Genomic DNA, 14,658 nt, shown 5'->3' with positions numbered 1-14,658 from the left:
TGGTTCTGGGTTGTGGGCGGGCAAAAAGGTAGGCGCGGCCTTCGAGCTTGAGACCGATTTGGGGTTGGCTGCAGGGGCGCGGCCCGCGGTGAGAGGGGGCGTGGCCAGGTGGAAAGCTCAAGACCTTAGCAACCACGCCCTGACAAACGTTTGCCTAGCAACGGAGGGTCCCGCAGGTGGCTTTGTTCACACCCCGACCTTTCCATGACGTCATAGCTGACCCCAGGTGAGCCTGGTCACCTTAGACTCCCAACATACACCTTTCTGATCGCCAGTTACCTAGTGTGTCCCACTGACATCCTCAAGTCTCTGACCGACCACAACATCTCCAGCCAACCCTCAATGACTCCCGAAATCCCCGCTGACTCCCCCGCCTAATGTCTCCAAAGATCTCCAAGGACTTCATTTGATGCTCTGCTGATTAGTGCTAACCCCAAACCTCCTGTATGTTTTCCACCAACCTCCAGAATGCCCCCGCCTTCAGTTTCTTCGACAATCTCCCTCAGTCCTCCAACACCCCGATTCCAAAATTTCATTGATTACCGTAACGCTCTCAGTGTCCCAATGATCTATGAGTAACCCAAACTCTCCCACTGATACCCAATGTCTCTCACTTCTGATGAAGCCACCCAAATGCCTGTTCCCATTGCAGATTTCCCAGACCTCTTTATTCAGTGACCTCCTGGATTTCTCACCACTACCACCCAGAGGCATCTCACATTCAACATGTCCTATACTGAAGTTGACGTCTTTCTCCAAATTCTGCTCCTCTTCCATGTCCCCATCTTAGGGCCAACCCTGACATCCACCCATTCCGTAGGTCACAGGCCCGGGTGTCCTTCTAGATTTATACAGTTTCCCTTCAACCCCCACTTTCCAGCCCCAAGTTTTTACATTCTACCACCCATATTCCTCTTCCTACTCCTTTATTCTCCACAAACCATTTCCAAACTCCTCCTCTCCTTTCTGTGTCCTGCATCAGCCTTGTCTCTTCTGAGACTCCAGTCTCACCCCTCCTATCTACCCTCCACCTGGTGGCTAGAGGGGTCCTTATAAAGCACAAATATGATTAGGGTCCTCCCCTGCTCAAAGCCCTTTTGTGGCTCCCTGGCTCCCTACTGCCCTCAGGGCAAAGTTAAGCGTTGTGTGATCCAGCCCCAACCTCATCTGTCACCACTAACCCCTCATGCTCTGCCCCACCTCAAATGAGATTTGACACATCTCGCTCTCTCTGACCCTTGAGTTCTCTGCACATGCTGCTCCCTATGTTTGGAATGCCCTTTCTCACTCTCTTCTTTAGCTCCGTCAGTCCTCGGGGCTCCCCAACCTGGGTTGTCAGGGTCTGGGGGGTGGGTCTGTCCTCTCCATGGGAAGAAGACAGGGCTGGGGCAGCTTGGTCACCTTTGCAAGAGGACGCATTTAAATAGTTTGAAGGCTGGATGAATGAGTAAAGGAAACAGATGGAAGACAACTCTGCCTGACTAATGCCTGCCTCCCCCGACGAGACACAGCCCTGGCCTGGACTCCTGTCACCAAATATGCGTGAAGCAGTGAATGAACCACTCAGCCTTCATGCCAGGGGGAATATTTTATTGGGAGCAGCTGCTTTCCTCTTTGCAACCACCCCCACCCCCCCCCACCCCCAATCTCCAGGAGCATAAAGAAAATCAACAGTGAAAAAAATCCATATATAACTATGTATAAGGGGAAAGCGGCTAGCTACCTGTGAGGGTGGGGGAGGGGCCATCAGGCCTCAGTCATCCACATCCTCATCTTCATCCTCATCCTCCTCCTCCTCCTCCGCGGATGCCAGCGCCTGCTCCTGGGCAGCCTTGAGGGCCTGCTCCTCCTCCACAGTGGGGTCGTTCATCTCCATGATCTCCAGGCCACTGGGATACTCTTGCTGAATGGGGGCTGGCAGGGCCGGGTTGAAGTTTTCGGGGTTGTACTTGTGGCCCCAGCCGATGTAGATGTTCTCAAACTTCCTGGAAGGGCAGCAAAAAGATGTGACCCCCTCCCCCAAAGGCACCATTCTGGTCCTCAAGAGCGGGACCCAGCATGGGTGGGCCCAGCCTGATGGCAGGGTGGTGGGTGGTGGTAGGATGAGATGTGCCCACTGAGTTTCTCTGTTCATTGGTTCATTCAACAAATATTGTCTGAGCAGCTACTGTGTGCCAAGCAGTATATCCAGCTGTGCTGTCCAGCATTCTAGCCAACGGCCACACATGGTTAGTGGCCGCTTGCAACCTGGCGAGGGCGACCGAGGCAGTGAATTTTAAAATTGTGTTGGATTTTCTAATTTCCCCTGTGATTTCTTCTTTGACCCATGGGTCATTTAGGTACTTGTGATTTAATTTCCACGTATTTAAGAATTTCCCAATATCCTTCTCTTACTGATTTCTAATTTCAATTTCAACCATTGTGGTTAGAAAACATACTTTCTGTGATTCCAATCCTTTTAAATCTATGGTCTAACAAGTTTTCTCTCATGGAGAATGTTCCATGTGTATTCTGTTGTTGGGTGGAGTGAATTTTTTTTTTTAATTTTAATTGATTTTAAGTTTAATTTAAAAATTGGACACTCAGCCCAGTTACAAGAAAACTTTTAAGTATGCCTGGAACAACTTGGCTACATAAATCTACTTTTTCAAATGGAAATTTTATGAACTCTGAAAACAGGTCAAGTGTTTGTGCTGAAAATGTAGCAGCCAAATGGAGATATTCTACAAGAGTACAATAGACACCAGATTGTAAACTAGTTCGTTAATAATTTTCATATCGTTGATTTCATGTAGTAAGGAGAATAATTTGGATGTTCAGGGTTAAGTGAAACATATCATTAAAATGAATTTCACTTGTTTATTTTTACCTTATTACAAGGCTCCTAGAAAATTTAAACTTGCATGTACAACATGTTTTATTTATGTTGGACCACATATGGTGGCTAGACTTTGGGGACACAAAAGTGAAAAAAATAGATAAAAACCCTGCCACAGTGCCTACACGTTAGAGAGAGGAGAGTGATAATAAACAAGGAGATAATTTTTGGGTTGAACCCTGCCAATTAATGTCCTCCCAGAATATTAATTAGGGAAGTGAGGAGGGGTAAATGGGAGAAAAGAGATGGAACTGAGAGTCAGACAGGAGTTGGGGGGAGATGGGGAGGAAGAGCTTGCATTGGAGAAGTAGTTTTGTTTTGTTTTGGCCTTATTCTCACATCCTTGCTATTCCCGAGAATTGTTCTCCTCCAGGTCTTTCTCAGGGCTGTCAAATCCACCCTGTCTCTCATCACCCAAGAGCTTGTTAGAAATGGAGAACCTCAGGCTCCATCTCAGACCCACTGAATCGGAATCTGCATTTTAACCAGATCCCCAAGTGAGTTTCATGCACCCGACAGTTTGGGAAGCTCTGGTCTAAAATGATCCTTTGCCTGCTTTTCCCTCTCTGATGGCTCTTTTTTTCTCTGAAAACTCCAGATCAAACTCCTTTCCCAGGAATCCTTCCTTGATTTGATCATGACAATTACAAGCTCCCTAGCGGTGCTCCTCTCAGTTTGCAACATATTAACTGTTGTGCAGTTAATGCTTGTGTTCCCTCTCTCTGCTCCCCAGAGCAAGACTTGTATCGGCCTTTTTCAACATGGTATTCCCAGGGGTTCAGGATACAGCTGGCACATAGTGACATTGGAGAATCTTTGTGTAGATGGATGGGTGGGTGGATGGATAGATGGTCTTTTGCTTTCAGAGGGATGTTGCCAAATTAGGGTGTGGCCAGAAAAAGGGGGTTGGCAAAAGCAAGCCTGTCTCTTCCCAGCTTCTAGGAAGGAAAAGATTCCAAGAATGTGGTTAAACTATCGAGATCACATGAAATTCCACCCCATTCGGATTCACATAGTAGCAAACAGTGCAGCTTTAGCACTGAGAGGGTAAAGGAAAATCTCTGCAATATCGTCCTGCCATCTGGTGGACACAGCTGGCAATTGCTCCCTACCCCCTGGCTCCAGATGGCGCTAGCTGGAGGCTGAGCAGAAGGGCTGAGCTGGGCCCGCTGACAGAGGCTGAGAGACTTGGTTGGGGTGGATGTTGGTCTGCCCTTGGTCTACCAATCTTTTGGGAGCAACTGATGGGAAATTTCTACTCCATAGAAAAAATACCCTTGATATTGGAAGAACTGTCCAGGGGGCCCAGGGAAGGAGTTAGCTCCCCCAGAGATGAGGCTCTGTCCTGTCAGAGCAACCCCAAAGGGGACTATTGACTCCTGTCCAACTCCGCGACCCATTCATAGGAAAGCCCTGGGCCAGGGAACCAGAGACCCAAGTTTGAATCCTGCATGTGCTATGTGACCCTGGGCCAGTGGCCTCCCCTCTCTGGTCCTCCATTTCCTCACCCAACAAGCTCACATCCTCAGTCTGGGATTTCTTATTTTAACCTTACTGGAGCACCTAGGGGCTATGTGAGGATGTCAAGTCTGGGGGCTTCCTAAAAGAGGCCCTTCCAATCCCTGCCTACCCTGGGGAGCTGCCTGGCCCCATTCCAGCCCTGAAGGAGGGAGTCCCCAGGGGCTTCCCCTGCTGCCAGGGGCCAGGAGACCTACTTGCCACTGGCATAGGCGTAAGCCCCTGGCCAGAGATTGGAGCGCACGATGGCCACGGAGTACTGTGGGCAGAGGCTGCAGGACAGGCGGGCCGTCCAGGGTGACAGGTGCATGATTTCTGCAGGGTGGAGAGGGGTGATGAAGACAGAGTGCCACCTGGCCGGCCTCCCCACAACCCCCAGAGGAAGGCAGCAAGAAGGCCAGGAGGGAAAGCTGTAGGGACTCAGGACACAAGCTTTGATCTTCTAACCCTGGCTCCCAACCACCCTCTCGCTGCCTCAGGAAGCCACCTCACCTGTCTGAGTCTCAGGGGCCTCACCTATGGAATGGGGATACCTATTAGGCCTTCCTGCAGGGAGACGGTGAGGCCTGGTGACAATGTCTGGGGCATATCCACTGCAGTGCCTGGCACCTGGTGGAGCCCCCAACAGGGGAGTGGCTGTGATCCTACCCCCAGGTGTGCCACCAGTTTGGACCAGGGTAGAGGGGGCAAGGCACGGGCTTCAGGCTCAAGGAAATCTGGGTTCAAACCCAGGCTCTGTGCACTCGCCCACTCACAGCCTCTCCTTTCCCTTCCCTCCAGGTGCCTGATGCCCCAACCTCAGGAAATACCTGAGTTCATGCAAAACCCAGCTCAAGTCCCACCTCCTCACCACGAGCCCACGTAGGGCTCTTGCAACCATGTCCCCTGATCTGGGCCATTGCCAAGTGCCAGGAGGGCTCAACATAGCCTGAAGGATTGCATCACCACCATCCGTGAGGGGAGCACTGCCATGATGCCCATCTCATGGAGGAGTAAACAACTGAGGCTCAGAGAGATGGAGCTGAGAGTTGTCCCCAGGCAGCCTCACCCCCACCCCCTTGCTGGCAGTGTGTGGCATGAAGTGGACAGTTACCTGCATCTTCAGAGAGCGGGGTCAGGAGTGGGGGTCCCACTTCCTGCTCCACCTCCTCCATCCCTTCATCCGCCTTTTCTTCCTCCTCTCCCAGCTCCTCCTCCTCCTCTGACTTATGCAAAGGGTTCACCCAGGTGCAGCGGCCCTGGAGGTGGGGAAAAGATCAGGTGGGCACTGGGGCACTGGCCCTGTCCTTGGGGACCTAGGTGTGGGCAGGAGGGACAGGGTTAGTCACAGGAAGGGAGCTGTTGTAGCAAGGTGGGGACACCTGCTGCTCACTGGCTGTGTGACCCCATTTACGCATTCATCCATTCATCAATTCATTTGTCATGGAGCTGGCATTCGGCAGCCCTATGATTCTTGGTAGGCACATCCATCTGTGAAATGGAGGCTGTCACAGGTGCCTCATTCATTGGATTAAATGAGATACTGATGAGCCAATAAATGTTTGTTGAGTGAATGAATGAATGAATAAACCTAAGTGCTAGCATATAGCAGATTTCAGTTTCCTTGACTATGAAATGGAAATACTTATACCTATCCCAAAAAGTGTTAGTTGGGATCAATAAGACATGTAGAGCCAATAAGTGTTTACTGAATGAATGAATGAATAAAAGGTTTCTAGCATACAGCAGGTGCTTTGCTGAATGAATGAATGAGTGAATAAATAAATGAACATAAAGTTCAGGCACACAGTAGACACTTGATAAATTCAAGTCCACAATCTCTTATCCACAATTTTATAATCCAAAAAGCTTTGCAAACCAAAAGGTTTTTAGTTTTGTTTTGTTGGTAACTCATTTGGCAGCAACCCTTGACTGGGGTTGCATACAGGCTGCAGCCCCAGCCCCTGCTTGGGGTGTTGCATAATAGATAACATGTGCACCATGTCACCGTTTAAAAATCTGAAAAATTCTGGATTTCAAAATGCATCTGGCCCCAAAGGTTTCCAACAGGGGATTGTCAACCAGTATCTGTTGAACGAATGAAGAATGAATGAATGAATGAATGAATGTTTAGCACAGGGCCCAGCAGAGAGTAAGCCTTGGCAGCATTACTAGGGAGCCACACCTGAGGCAGCTGGTTCTGTGACAGGAAGGGAAACTGAGGCACAGGGCGCCCGGGTCCCCCAGCAGGCCTGGCACCCATTGGCAGGAATGCCCGGTTCTTACCTGCGGCAGGATGTGCTGCCTGTGGTGCACCCAGTTGGCCATGGAGTCCACCAGCTCCAGCACCGGGATGCCCTCGAAGTCAGGGTTCTCCTCGAATGAGTCGCGCCCGGCGCCGCCCTCCTCCTCATCGCCCTCCTCCTCGCCGAACTGGTAGAAGCCGAGGGGGCTGATGTGTGTGGTGGCCGAGATGCGGGCGATCTGGGCCCGCAGGTAGTTGGCCTCATTGCCCGGGAAGGGCGGGTAGCTGATGACCGGCGCATCCAGGTGGCCCGTGAAGAACTTCTTGATCTTGCGGGCTTGCACGATCTGCAGCGGCGTCACGTGGGGCAGCCGCGTCCAGGGCCGGCCCGGCTCGTTGCACACGAAGTACAGGTACTTATTGGCGCCCGTGCGGCTCTCCTCCTTGGGGATGACGGGCGGCGGCTTCCACGTGGGCTTGGGGATGACGTCCATGGCTTTCTCCTCATCCTCCTCACCCTCCTCCTCGCCGTGGGCCTCCATGCCCTCGCCGCCCTCCAACATCTCCTCCACTTCCTCCTCCTCCCCCTCCTCCTCGCCCTCCCGGAATTCCACCTCAGCCACCAGGTAGCTGCGGCTGACCCCCAGGATCTTGCCCCAGAAGCGGCAAGTATGGATGGGCTGCTGCTCCACCAGCTGCTTCAGGGCCAGGAAGATGCGGAAATTCTCGTCTGAGCTCAGGCCCACACCGGCCTGCTCGAAGTAAAAGGCTATCTCCATGATGTTGGGCACCGCTGTCTCTGTCTGTGGAGGGAGGGGTGGAAGGGCAGAGGGAAGGGGGCTGAGGCGCTGCTCTCTAGCCTGACTCCTCTACAGGGTCAAGGGAATGAAAACGCCCTGTAAACCAGCTGTGGGGTGGCCATATCCTGCCACATGGAGGGCCAAGCTGGTCTGAAGAGAAGGAGAAGGAGGGAAGTGAGGAGAGAGGAGCAGAGGCGGTGGGCATTAAGATTTGTGGTTCCCAGCTCTGCCTCGAGTCAGCCTCGAGTCAGCCACTGAGCCAGCACCATTCCCAAGCCCCTTCTCCATTGCCCTCTTGCCACTGGAGAGGCTGGAGAAGCTTAGTGGTCACTTTCCCAGCCTCCCTTGCAATTAGAAATGGTCATGTGACCCTATTCTGGCCAATGAGTTGCAAGTGGAAGTTTTCCAAGGGGCTTCTGGGAAACATTTGCTGTCCCGATTTTTTTTTTTAAAGGAGTCAGACAAGAAGTCCCCTCCCTCTCTTCCTCCCCCTCCTCCTTTCTTCTTGGGACACTGGTATGAGGATATGATGTCGGGTGCTGCAGCAGCCATTTTTTGAACACAAAATGACAAGTTCAAGGATCAAAAGTTGATGTGATGAAGAGGGCAGAGCGGAAGGGAGGAAAGAACTGGGATTTTTCATGAACTTGTACTGATCTTGCACCAAATCTCTACTGCCCATCTCCAGACTCCTAACTAAGTGGGATAATTAAATGTCTTGCCAAACTGCTTGGGCTGTTGTTTTAATCAAGTGTCTGCTGCCTGCAACCAAAAGCAAGCCTGGACAGGCTACCTTGATGATGAAAACTGCTCTCCCACTTTAGAGCAAGGGAGGGAAGTTGGGATTGGGAATAGGGATGAGGAGCCCTTTAATGAAGAGACATCTTGCCAGCCCGAGACTGCCTGTGCCTGACTATTAGGTTTGAGAAAAACAAACTTACCTTGTTTAAGCCACTTGTCTCTATTTCAGCGACATTACCCTAACTTTAAAGTGGCTTGTGTTCTCAAACTTGGTACAGTAAGGGTTTAGTTTTTGGAATGTGACAAAGAATACTAAACCTGTGACAATTAATATGAAATTTGCCTAAAATTACAAATGTGAGAATAGTCAGGAACTTTTCAAAACTGGAGTGCAGTGTATGTGTGTGAGGAGTGGTGGTGGTGGGATTGGATTTTTGCTACCGAATAGCAAAAGCAACCATGAAGGGGCTGTCAATGAACCAGTAGGAGCACAGGCTCAGAGAAGACAATCCAGAAACAGACCCAAGTACATATAAGTATAAATAAATGATAGAGGCGCATTTCAAATCAGTGGGGGAGTGGGGGAGGGGAGAATGGATTATTCCATAAATGGTGCTGGGATCACACCATTGGGAAGAAAAATAAAATGAAAAATGATAGCTATGCCTCACACCAGACAGAAAAATAAATACGAAGTGCTGAATCACAGGTTTCTTTTTGAATCTCTTCCCGGACACATGCACAGGCCACAAACGCCTATAATCTTGCCCTTTTGCAGACCCCAGCGCCTGAGGGGGCGGGGCCTCCAGGGAGCAGGCGCTCTGAGGGGGCGGGGCCATCAGAGAGGCGGTGTTCTAAAGGGGCGGGCCTCTAGGTACGAAGTGTTCTAAGGAGGCGGGGCCTTCAGGCACTTGCCTTAGATGCAGCTCTAAGTGGGTGGGCGGCCACCCTGGGAGAGAATGGCGGTCTGAAATTAAATCCATATTCTCAGATAAAAACTGTCCTTCGTGCCTAAGAGTTGAATTCACCCAAGGGTTCATTCATTCGTGGGGTCATTTCCGCATCCCCCCATCACCCCCCTTCTAGAATCCTAGAATCCCAGAAGCATGGAAGCAGGCACACACCAACAGCATCCGCCTGTAGGGGAGGTGCTACAGCACCGGCTCTGGAGGCCATGATCCTGGTTTCTCAGTCCCGTCTCAGGCACTTCCTGGCTTCGTGCCCTTAGAGCCTCATTTCCTTCCTCCACAAAATGGGTATAATAAATAGCACTTGCCTCACAGGGTTGATTTACGGATAAAACAAGACTGCGCTTAAAGCTGTCAGCAGAGGGCCCAGGGGGTGTCAGAATTATTATAAACAGAAAGTCTTCAATAAAAGTTTTTCAAACGAGTTAAAGAATCCTTCATCAGATTTTAAGCGTTCGTCCAATTCTGGCACTGCAGAGTCGTGGAATGATATATTCTGAGGATGGTTGAATGCTAACAGGTCATGGGTGAATGCATTCTTAGCAAACCTCAGTTTACAAACGGGGAAACTGAAGCCGGGGGAGAGGGAACAATTGATTCAGTATTGAGAGACTCCAGGAGGCCGTGAGTTTCACAGAAAACGTCTGCCGGGCAGTTTTTGTTTTGTTTTTCTTGGAAGGAGGGGTAAAGGATGATAGGCGGGACCAGCCTCCACCTCCACGTGGCAGCCCGAGTCAGCTTTCTAAAAAGCCCAGCCGTCCAGCCCTTTCCTCCGCTTCAACACTCCAGAATAAAGCCCGAGCCCTTTAGCACGGCATTCAAGGCCCCCTGTGACCTGGCCCAGTCCGCCTCCGTCCCGGCATATGCACTCGACTGAAACCGGTTCTGTTTGGGCCCTAAGCCCGGGCCGCCGCCGTGGACCCCTCCCCACGGGCCCACTCACCACCTCCTCCTCCATCTCCTGCTCGCCCTCGCCGCCGCCGCCGCCGCCGGGGCGGATGAAGAGCGCCTTCTGCTTCTCCGCCATCTCGTAGGTGGGTTGCATCTCGGGATCATCTCGCAGCGTGTCCAGCTTGGGGTGGAACCATTCCAACTGCGTGGTGCGGTTCAGTGACTCCAGGATGGACAGGGGATCCTCAGGCCTCTGGTTCAGGAGCTTGGTCAGCAGGTTCACCAGGTGCTCATACCTGCCACGGGGATTGGGGTGGGATGGCGGGGTGCATCGCTCAGCATGCTGAGCTGACTGCCATGTGCCAGGCCCTATGACACAGTAGGGGAAGAGTAAAGGTCCCTGCCCCATGGAGTTGACATTCTGATGGGACAGGTTGATATTAATCAAATATGTGAAATATAGTTTGTCAAGGGTGGTAATTGGTATGGAGGCTATAAAGCAGGGACTGGGAATGGGAGATAGCTTACAATTTTAAATAGGGAGGCCCAGGAAGTTATCCCCAGGGTAACATTTAAGCTGATATTTGAATGAAATGAGATATTGCGGGAAAGGGTATTCCAGGCTGAGAGAACAGCAGGTGCAGGCAGGCTCGGAGACATTTTATAAGCCTAGCATAATCTTGATACCCAAACTCAAGAACACTAAGAGAGAGACCAAGCCCATGCTGCTCTCACTTAGGAATATAGATTCAGAATCTTCAGCAAAAATGAGCAAATGGCACCCAGCAATTTCCTAAAAAGGGTAACACATCATGAGTAAAGTGCACTAATTCAAGGAATGCAAGACTGGGTTGACATTAGAAAAATAGAAAAATGTAATTCATCACAATAACATGTTAAAGGAAAGATGTAAGATCACCTCGATAGACACAGGTAAATTGTTTGAAAATATTCAACATAACCCATCTGTGATTTAAAAAAACAACAAATTTGCAGCAACCCAGAAATAGAAGATAATTTTTGTAATCTCATAAAGGGTAGCCACAAGTAACCTATAGCACACACTAAACATAGTGGCAAAAGACTGAATATACTCCCCTATGAGATTCAGAATGAGGATGCCTGCTTTCACCACTCCTATTTCACACTGTACTGGAGGTCCCAGCCAATGCAATATGACATGAAAAAGAAAGAAAATGTAGCTTTGGAAGGGAACATCATGAATTGCAGACGATTGGGAGTGTGCACAGGCCTTGAGATGGGAGTGTGCCTGGCTTGTGCGCGGAACAGAGGGGAGGTCAGTGTGGCTGGGTGGGGTGAATGAAGGGCTGGTGGGAGTTGAGGAGGCAGGAGTGATAATAGCATCTTAATGGCTTCAGTTCTCCTGAGCCTGGCACCACACTGGGCACTTGAGAGCAATGTTGAATCTTTACCACAACCAAACATCTGAGAAACAATTATGATCCCTGCTCTTCAGACTTAGACATTGGAGGTCATGAGGTTAACACAGTGGTGGCATGGCTTTAGGATGTGAATCCAGTTTGGTCTGATTTCCAAGCATGTTTGTGTCAACCTCTACAGTGTGGAAACCTCTCTGTCAGGAGTCTTGGATGTGTTGGAGGGCCACCATGGAAGTTGGGAGGGGTAAGAAGTGAGCCAGGGTCAACATTGGCCAGGGTTTTTTGGGAAGGGAGCTTGAAGTTCCCAAGAGCTGGTATCTTTTAGGGAACAGCAAGAGGTTAATTTTGACTGGACTCTGGAGTCTGAGGTAGGAGCAGGTACTGACTAGAGGTGAAGTTTGGAGGGGGGGGTGGGGCATGGGCTGAACCACATAGGGCCTTAAAGGCTGAAGGAGCGTGAGCCTTCTCTAGAGGGCATGGGAATTTATAGTAGGATCTGAACATGGGAGGGATAGGGTCAGTTTTGTGCTTTGGCATGATCCTTATTTCTCCTACCTCATCTCCACTCACTCTTCCTCCTGCTCCCTTGCTTCCAGCCACACCAGTCTCCTCATTGTTCCTCAAACAACCAAGACTCAAAACCTTTGTAACTTGTTGTGTCCTCTACCTGGACCGTTTTTTCCCTCAGCCCCTTCAGGTCCCTGGTCAAATGCCACCTCTTGGGAGAGGCCTTCTCTGACCCCAGCATATTTATCATGTACCCCAAACCCTTACCTTGCCTTTTTTTTTTGCACCTTAGCCCTTATCATGACCTGAGGTTTATGTTCATTCTTCTCACTGGATTGTGAGCTTCATGAGGAGGTCATGAGGGCCAGGAGGTGTAATGTAATTGCAGCTAAGTGGCCTTGGCAAGTCCTTTCCTCAGGCAGGGAAGTGCAGTGAATAACAGGGCCTCAGGAGCCCTGGCTCGGCCCCATCCTAGCTGTGTGATCTTGGGTAAGTGACCTAGCCTTTCTGGCTCTTGTTTCCTCCTCTATAAAACAGGGACAGTAGGTGTGCTCATCTCAGAGCTGTGAGAATTAGATGTTATTGTGGGAATTGTTTACCCAAAGCCGGGTGAGTACATGCTGCTATTGTTAGTATTTATTCTCTGACCCCAGTCTAAGTTAGTTGCCTCTAGATTGGCTGCTGGTCCACCAGGAGAGGTGATCCCTTGCCGGGGGTCCGGCCTTGGCTGGGAGCCCCTCCCTGCCTGGGTCCCACTTCCTCCCCACCCCCTCTCACAGGCTTAGGTCGCATTTGACACTGGTCTGCAGCAGGTAGGCCTTGGCATTCTGCACCGCCAGCTCCCGAGGCTCAGGTTCTGGCACCTCCACACCGAAGGGCCCAAAGCCCAGTTTGGAAGGCACAAACTGGAGGGCAGGGTCATCCCTCACGTAAGGTCCATGCAGACTGCTCTCCTCAAGCTGCAGGTCTCTCTGGTAGAACTGGTCCAAGAGGTCCAGTCGGGGTTCCTGGTAGTCTGTGTTCAGGGGCTGGAAGAAGCTGCCTTGGCCCTGCTCTAGCTGCTGCAGTAGTAGGCTGGCCTGCTCCATGCCCTGGTTCCTGTTTTCCTGCAGATAACGATGGGGCTGGAGCTCTGAGGAAAAGCCTGGAGTCGGCACCGGGTACTCCACGCCACCCATCTGGGCTTGCTCAGCCTGGAAGGCCCCAGCCACCTGCAAGCCCTCTTGTTCGCTCAAGCTGGACTCCTGCAGCCAGCCCCGCAGGCTGCTCTGGGACATCTGGGCTAGGTTGGTCCGGTTCGCCCAGAACTCCTGAGCCTGCTGCTCGGGCAGTAGGTTCTGGGCGTCGAGCTGCATCTGCTCCATCTGCTGCACAAACTCGAGGATTGTGGACTGAGGCTGCGATTGGCCCCGACTGTGCCGCCGGTCGGAAACGAAGTCTTCCAGGGAACTCCTTCGGCTGGAGGGCTGGTCAGGGTCAGGTGGCGAGTCCCCCATGGTTCGAAAGGGGGCGCAGACTTCTAGGAGAAAGGCTTGCCAACACGCCAGCCAGACCAGTCGCCAGCCCCCGCAGCCGCTAGCGCCGCGGGTGTCCGAAGACGAGGGCGGGGCCGGGCCGTTACCAGAGGCGGGCGCGCGGGGACGCCCGGGGCCGGGAGCAGGCTTCTGCGCAGGCGCAGCCCCAAGTGCCGGGGGTTCCAGGGTCCCGCAGGCTCCCGGGCGCGCCTCGCATCAGACCCCGCGCAAGACACGATACGGAACCTAGGCCTCAGATCTCTTTTTTATTTTTTCAAAGGTAACCCCTCCGCTAGCCAGGCCCCGCCCCGCCCACCCCTGAGCACCCCCCCACCCCCGGCCCAGCCCCGTCAGCTGTTCCCCTTGGCCTCGGGTTCCCCCGCTTCCTCAACGGCAGGGCTGGGGGTCTTCACGGTGTCTTCTCCGGTAGGGGCGAGGGCCTGGGGGCTGCGCTCCTCCTTTGCGGCCAACCCGCTCGCCGCTGCCTCCTAGAGACAGGACAGGGGATGGGGTTCCGGGCAGACGTCAAGTGGTTCCACCACCAGGCTGTGCTCAGGCCCTAACCCTCCCCCCACCTGGGGAATTCAGCACACATGTCATCCCGCAGCCCCGACTTTCCCTTCCCCTGTCGCAGGGAGGCTGTCAGCCCTACCTTAGGTAGGGACCCCTCAAGACTCGAGTCCAGGAGTGCAGCCTCGGTCAGCCCCGAGTCCTCGTCCATGCTGATGAAGATAGCCGGGGTCTCGCACTCAGGCCCGTCCTCCCGAAAGTCGATGGTCTCCTCCACTGGGGTTGGGCCTGGCCGGGCCGAGGAAGAGGACCCCACACCTCCAGGCTTCAGCTTCTGCTCCTCCTCCAGCTGCCGTTTTAGGGCCTTCTCCTGGGCCAGCCGCAGGCCAATGAGGTCCTGAGGGGGACGGGGTGCCGGGGCAGGAGCCAGGGCCAGGGGCTCCAAGTCGTCCTGGGGTGGGAAGGGGCACAAAGAAGCTCAGAGATGGATGGGCGCTGGGGCTGAGCCCAGGCTGCTCTCCGAGACTGGGAGGACAGGAGAGTTAAGATGGTGGGAAAGAAGAGTCAAGAGACCAGCCTGAGACAGAAAGCAGGGGAGTGGGGGCCCGAAGCAGCAGCTGCTTCTGGTCCAGCACAGGGAGTAGGAGGCGTCTGTCCCCCAACTTCACCCCCGTCAGCAGGAGCATCTTGGAGGTGGCTTGGGTAAC

At 52.4% G+C, this 14,658-nt stretch overlaps 2 protein-coding genes across 2 annotated transcripts in view; both read right to left on the bottom strand.

Moving 5' to 3' along the window:
* Nucleotides 1-1,636: 1,636 nt before the first annotated feature.
* Nucleotides 1,637-13,423, bottom strand: RSPH6A (radial spoke head 6 homolog A). The gene is made up of 6 exons (XM_037819043.1): nt 12,705-13,423; nt 10,073-10,316; nt 6,662-7,423; nt 5,490-5,634; nt 4,594-4,711; nt 1,637-1,985 (listed from the first exon to the last, which is right to left on the bottom strand). The coding sequence occupies exons 1-6, from the start codon at nt 13,421-13,423 to the stop codon at nt 1,754-1,756; spliced, it is 2,220 nt and encodes a 739-aa protein (XP_037674971.1). The 3' UTR covers nt 1,637-1,753.
* Nucleotides 13,424-13,773: 350 nt separating this feature from the next.
* Nucleotides 13,774-14,658, bottom strand: part of SYMPK (symplekin) — a 34,439-nt gene continuing 33,554 nt past the window's right edge. The window contains exons 26-27 of the mRNA XM_037819614.1: nt 14,094-14,402; nt 13,774-13,929 (exon numbers count right to left, since the gene is read on the bottom strand). Of these exons, the coding sequence (XP_037675542.1) occupies nt 13,792-13,929; nt 14,094-14,402 (447 nt within the window). The 3' untranslated portion in view covers nt 13,774-13,791. The remainder of the gene's footprint in view (nt 13,930-14,093; nt 14,403-14,658) is intronic.

Source organism: Choloepus didactylus, chromosome 27, assembly GCF_015220235.1.
Source record: "Choloepus didactylus isolate mChoDid1 chromosome 27, mChoDid1.pri, whole genome shotgun sequence".
In the NCBI taxonomy this organism is placed as follows: Eukaryota; Metazoa; Chordata; class Mammalia; order Pilosa; family Megalonychidae; genus Choloepus; species Choloepus didactylus.
Note: the sequence above shows the minus strand (reverse complement) of the source record. Positions and strands in the feature narration are given on the sequence as shown.

Bases quoted from the DNA above. Each gene is read 5' to 3' on its own strand.
- RSPH6A (XM_037819043.1), bottom strand. From the start codon at position 13,423: ATGGGGGACTCGCCACCTGACCCTGACCAGCCCTCCAGCCGAAGGAGT. The intron at 10,317-12,704 runs GTGAGAGGGGGT...TCCCCGTGGCAG, and splicing joins GTCAAATGCGACCTAAGCCT to GTATGAGCACCTGGTGAACC. The intron at 1,986-4,593 runs GTAGGTCTCCTG...CTGCCCTTCCAG, and splicing joins TACGCCTATGCCAGTGGCAA to GAAGTTTGAGAACATCTACA.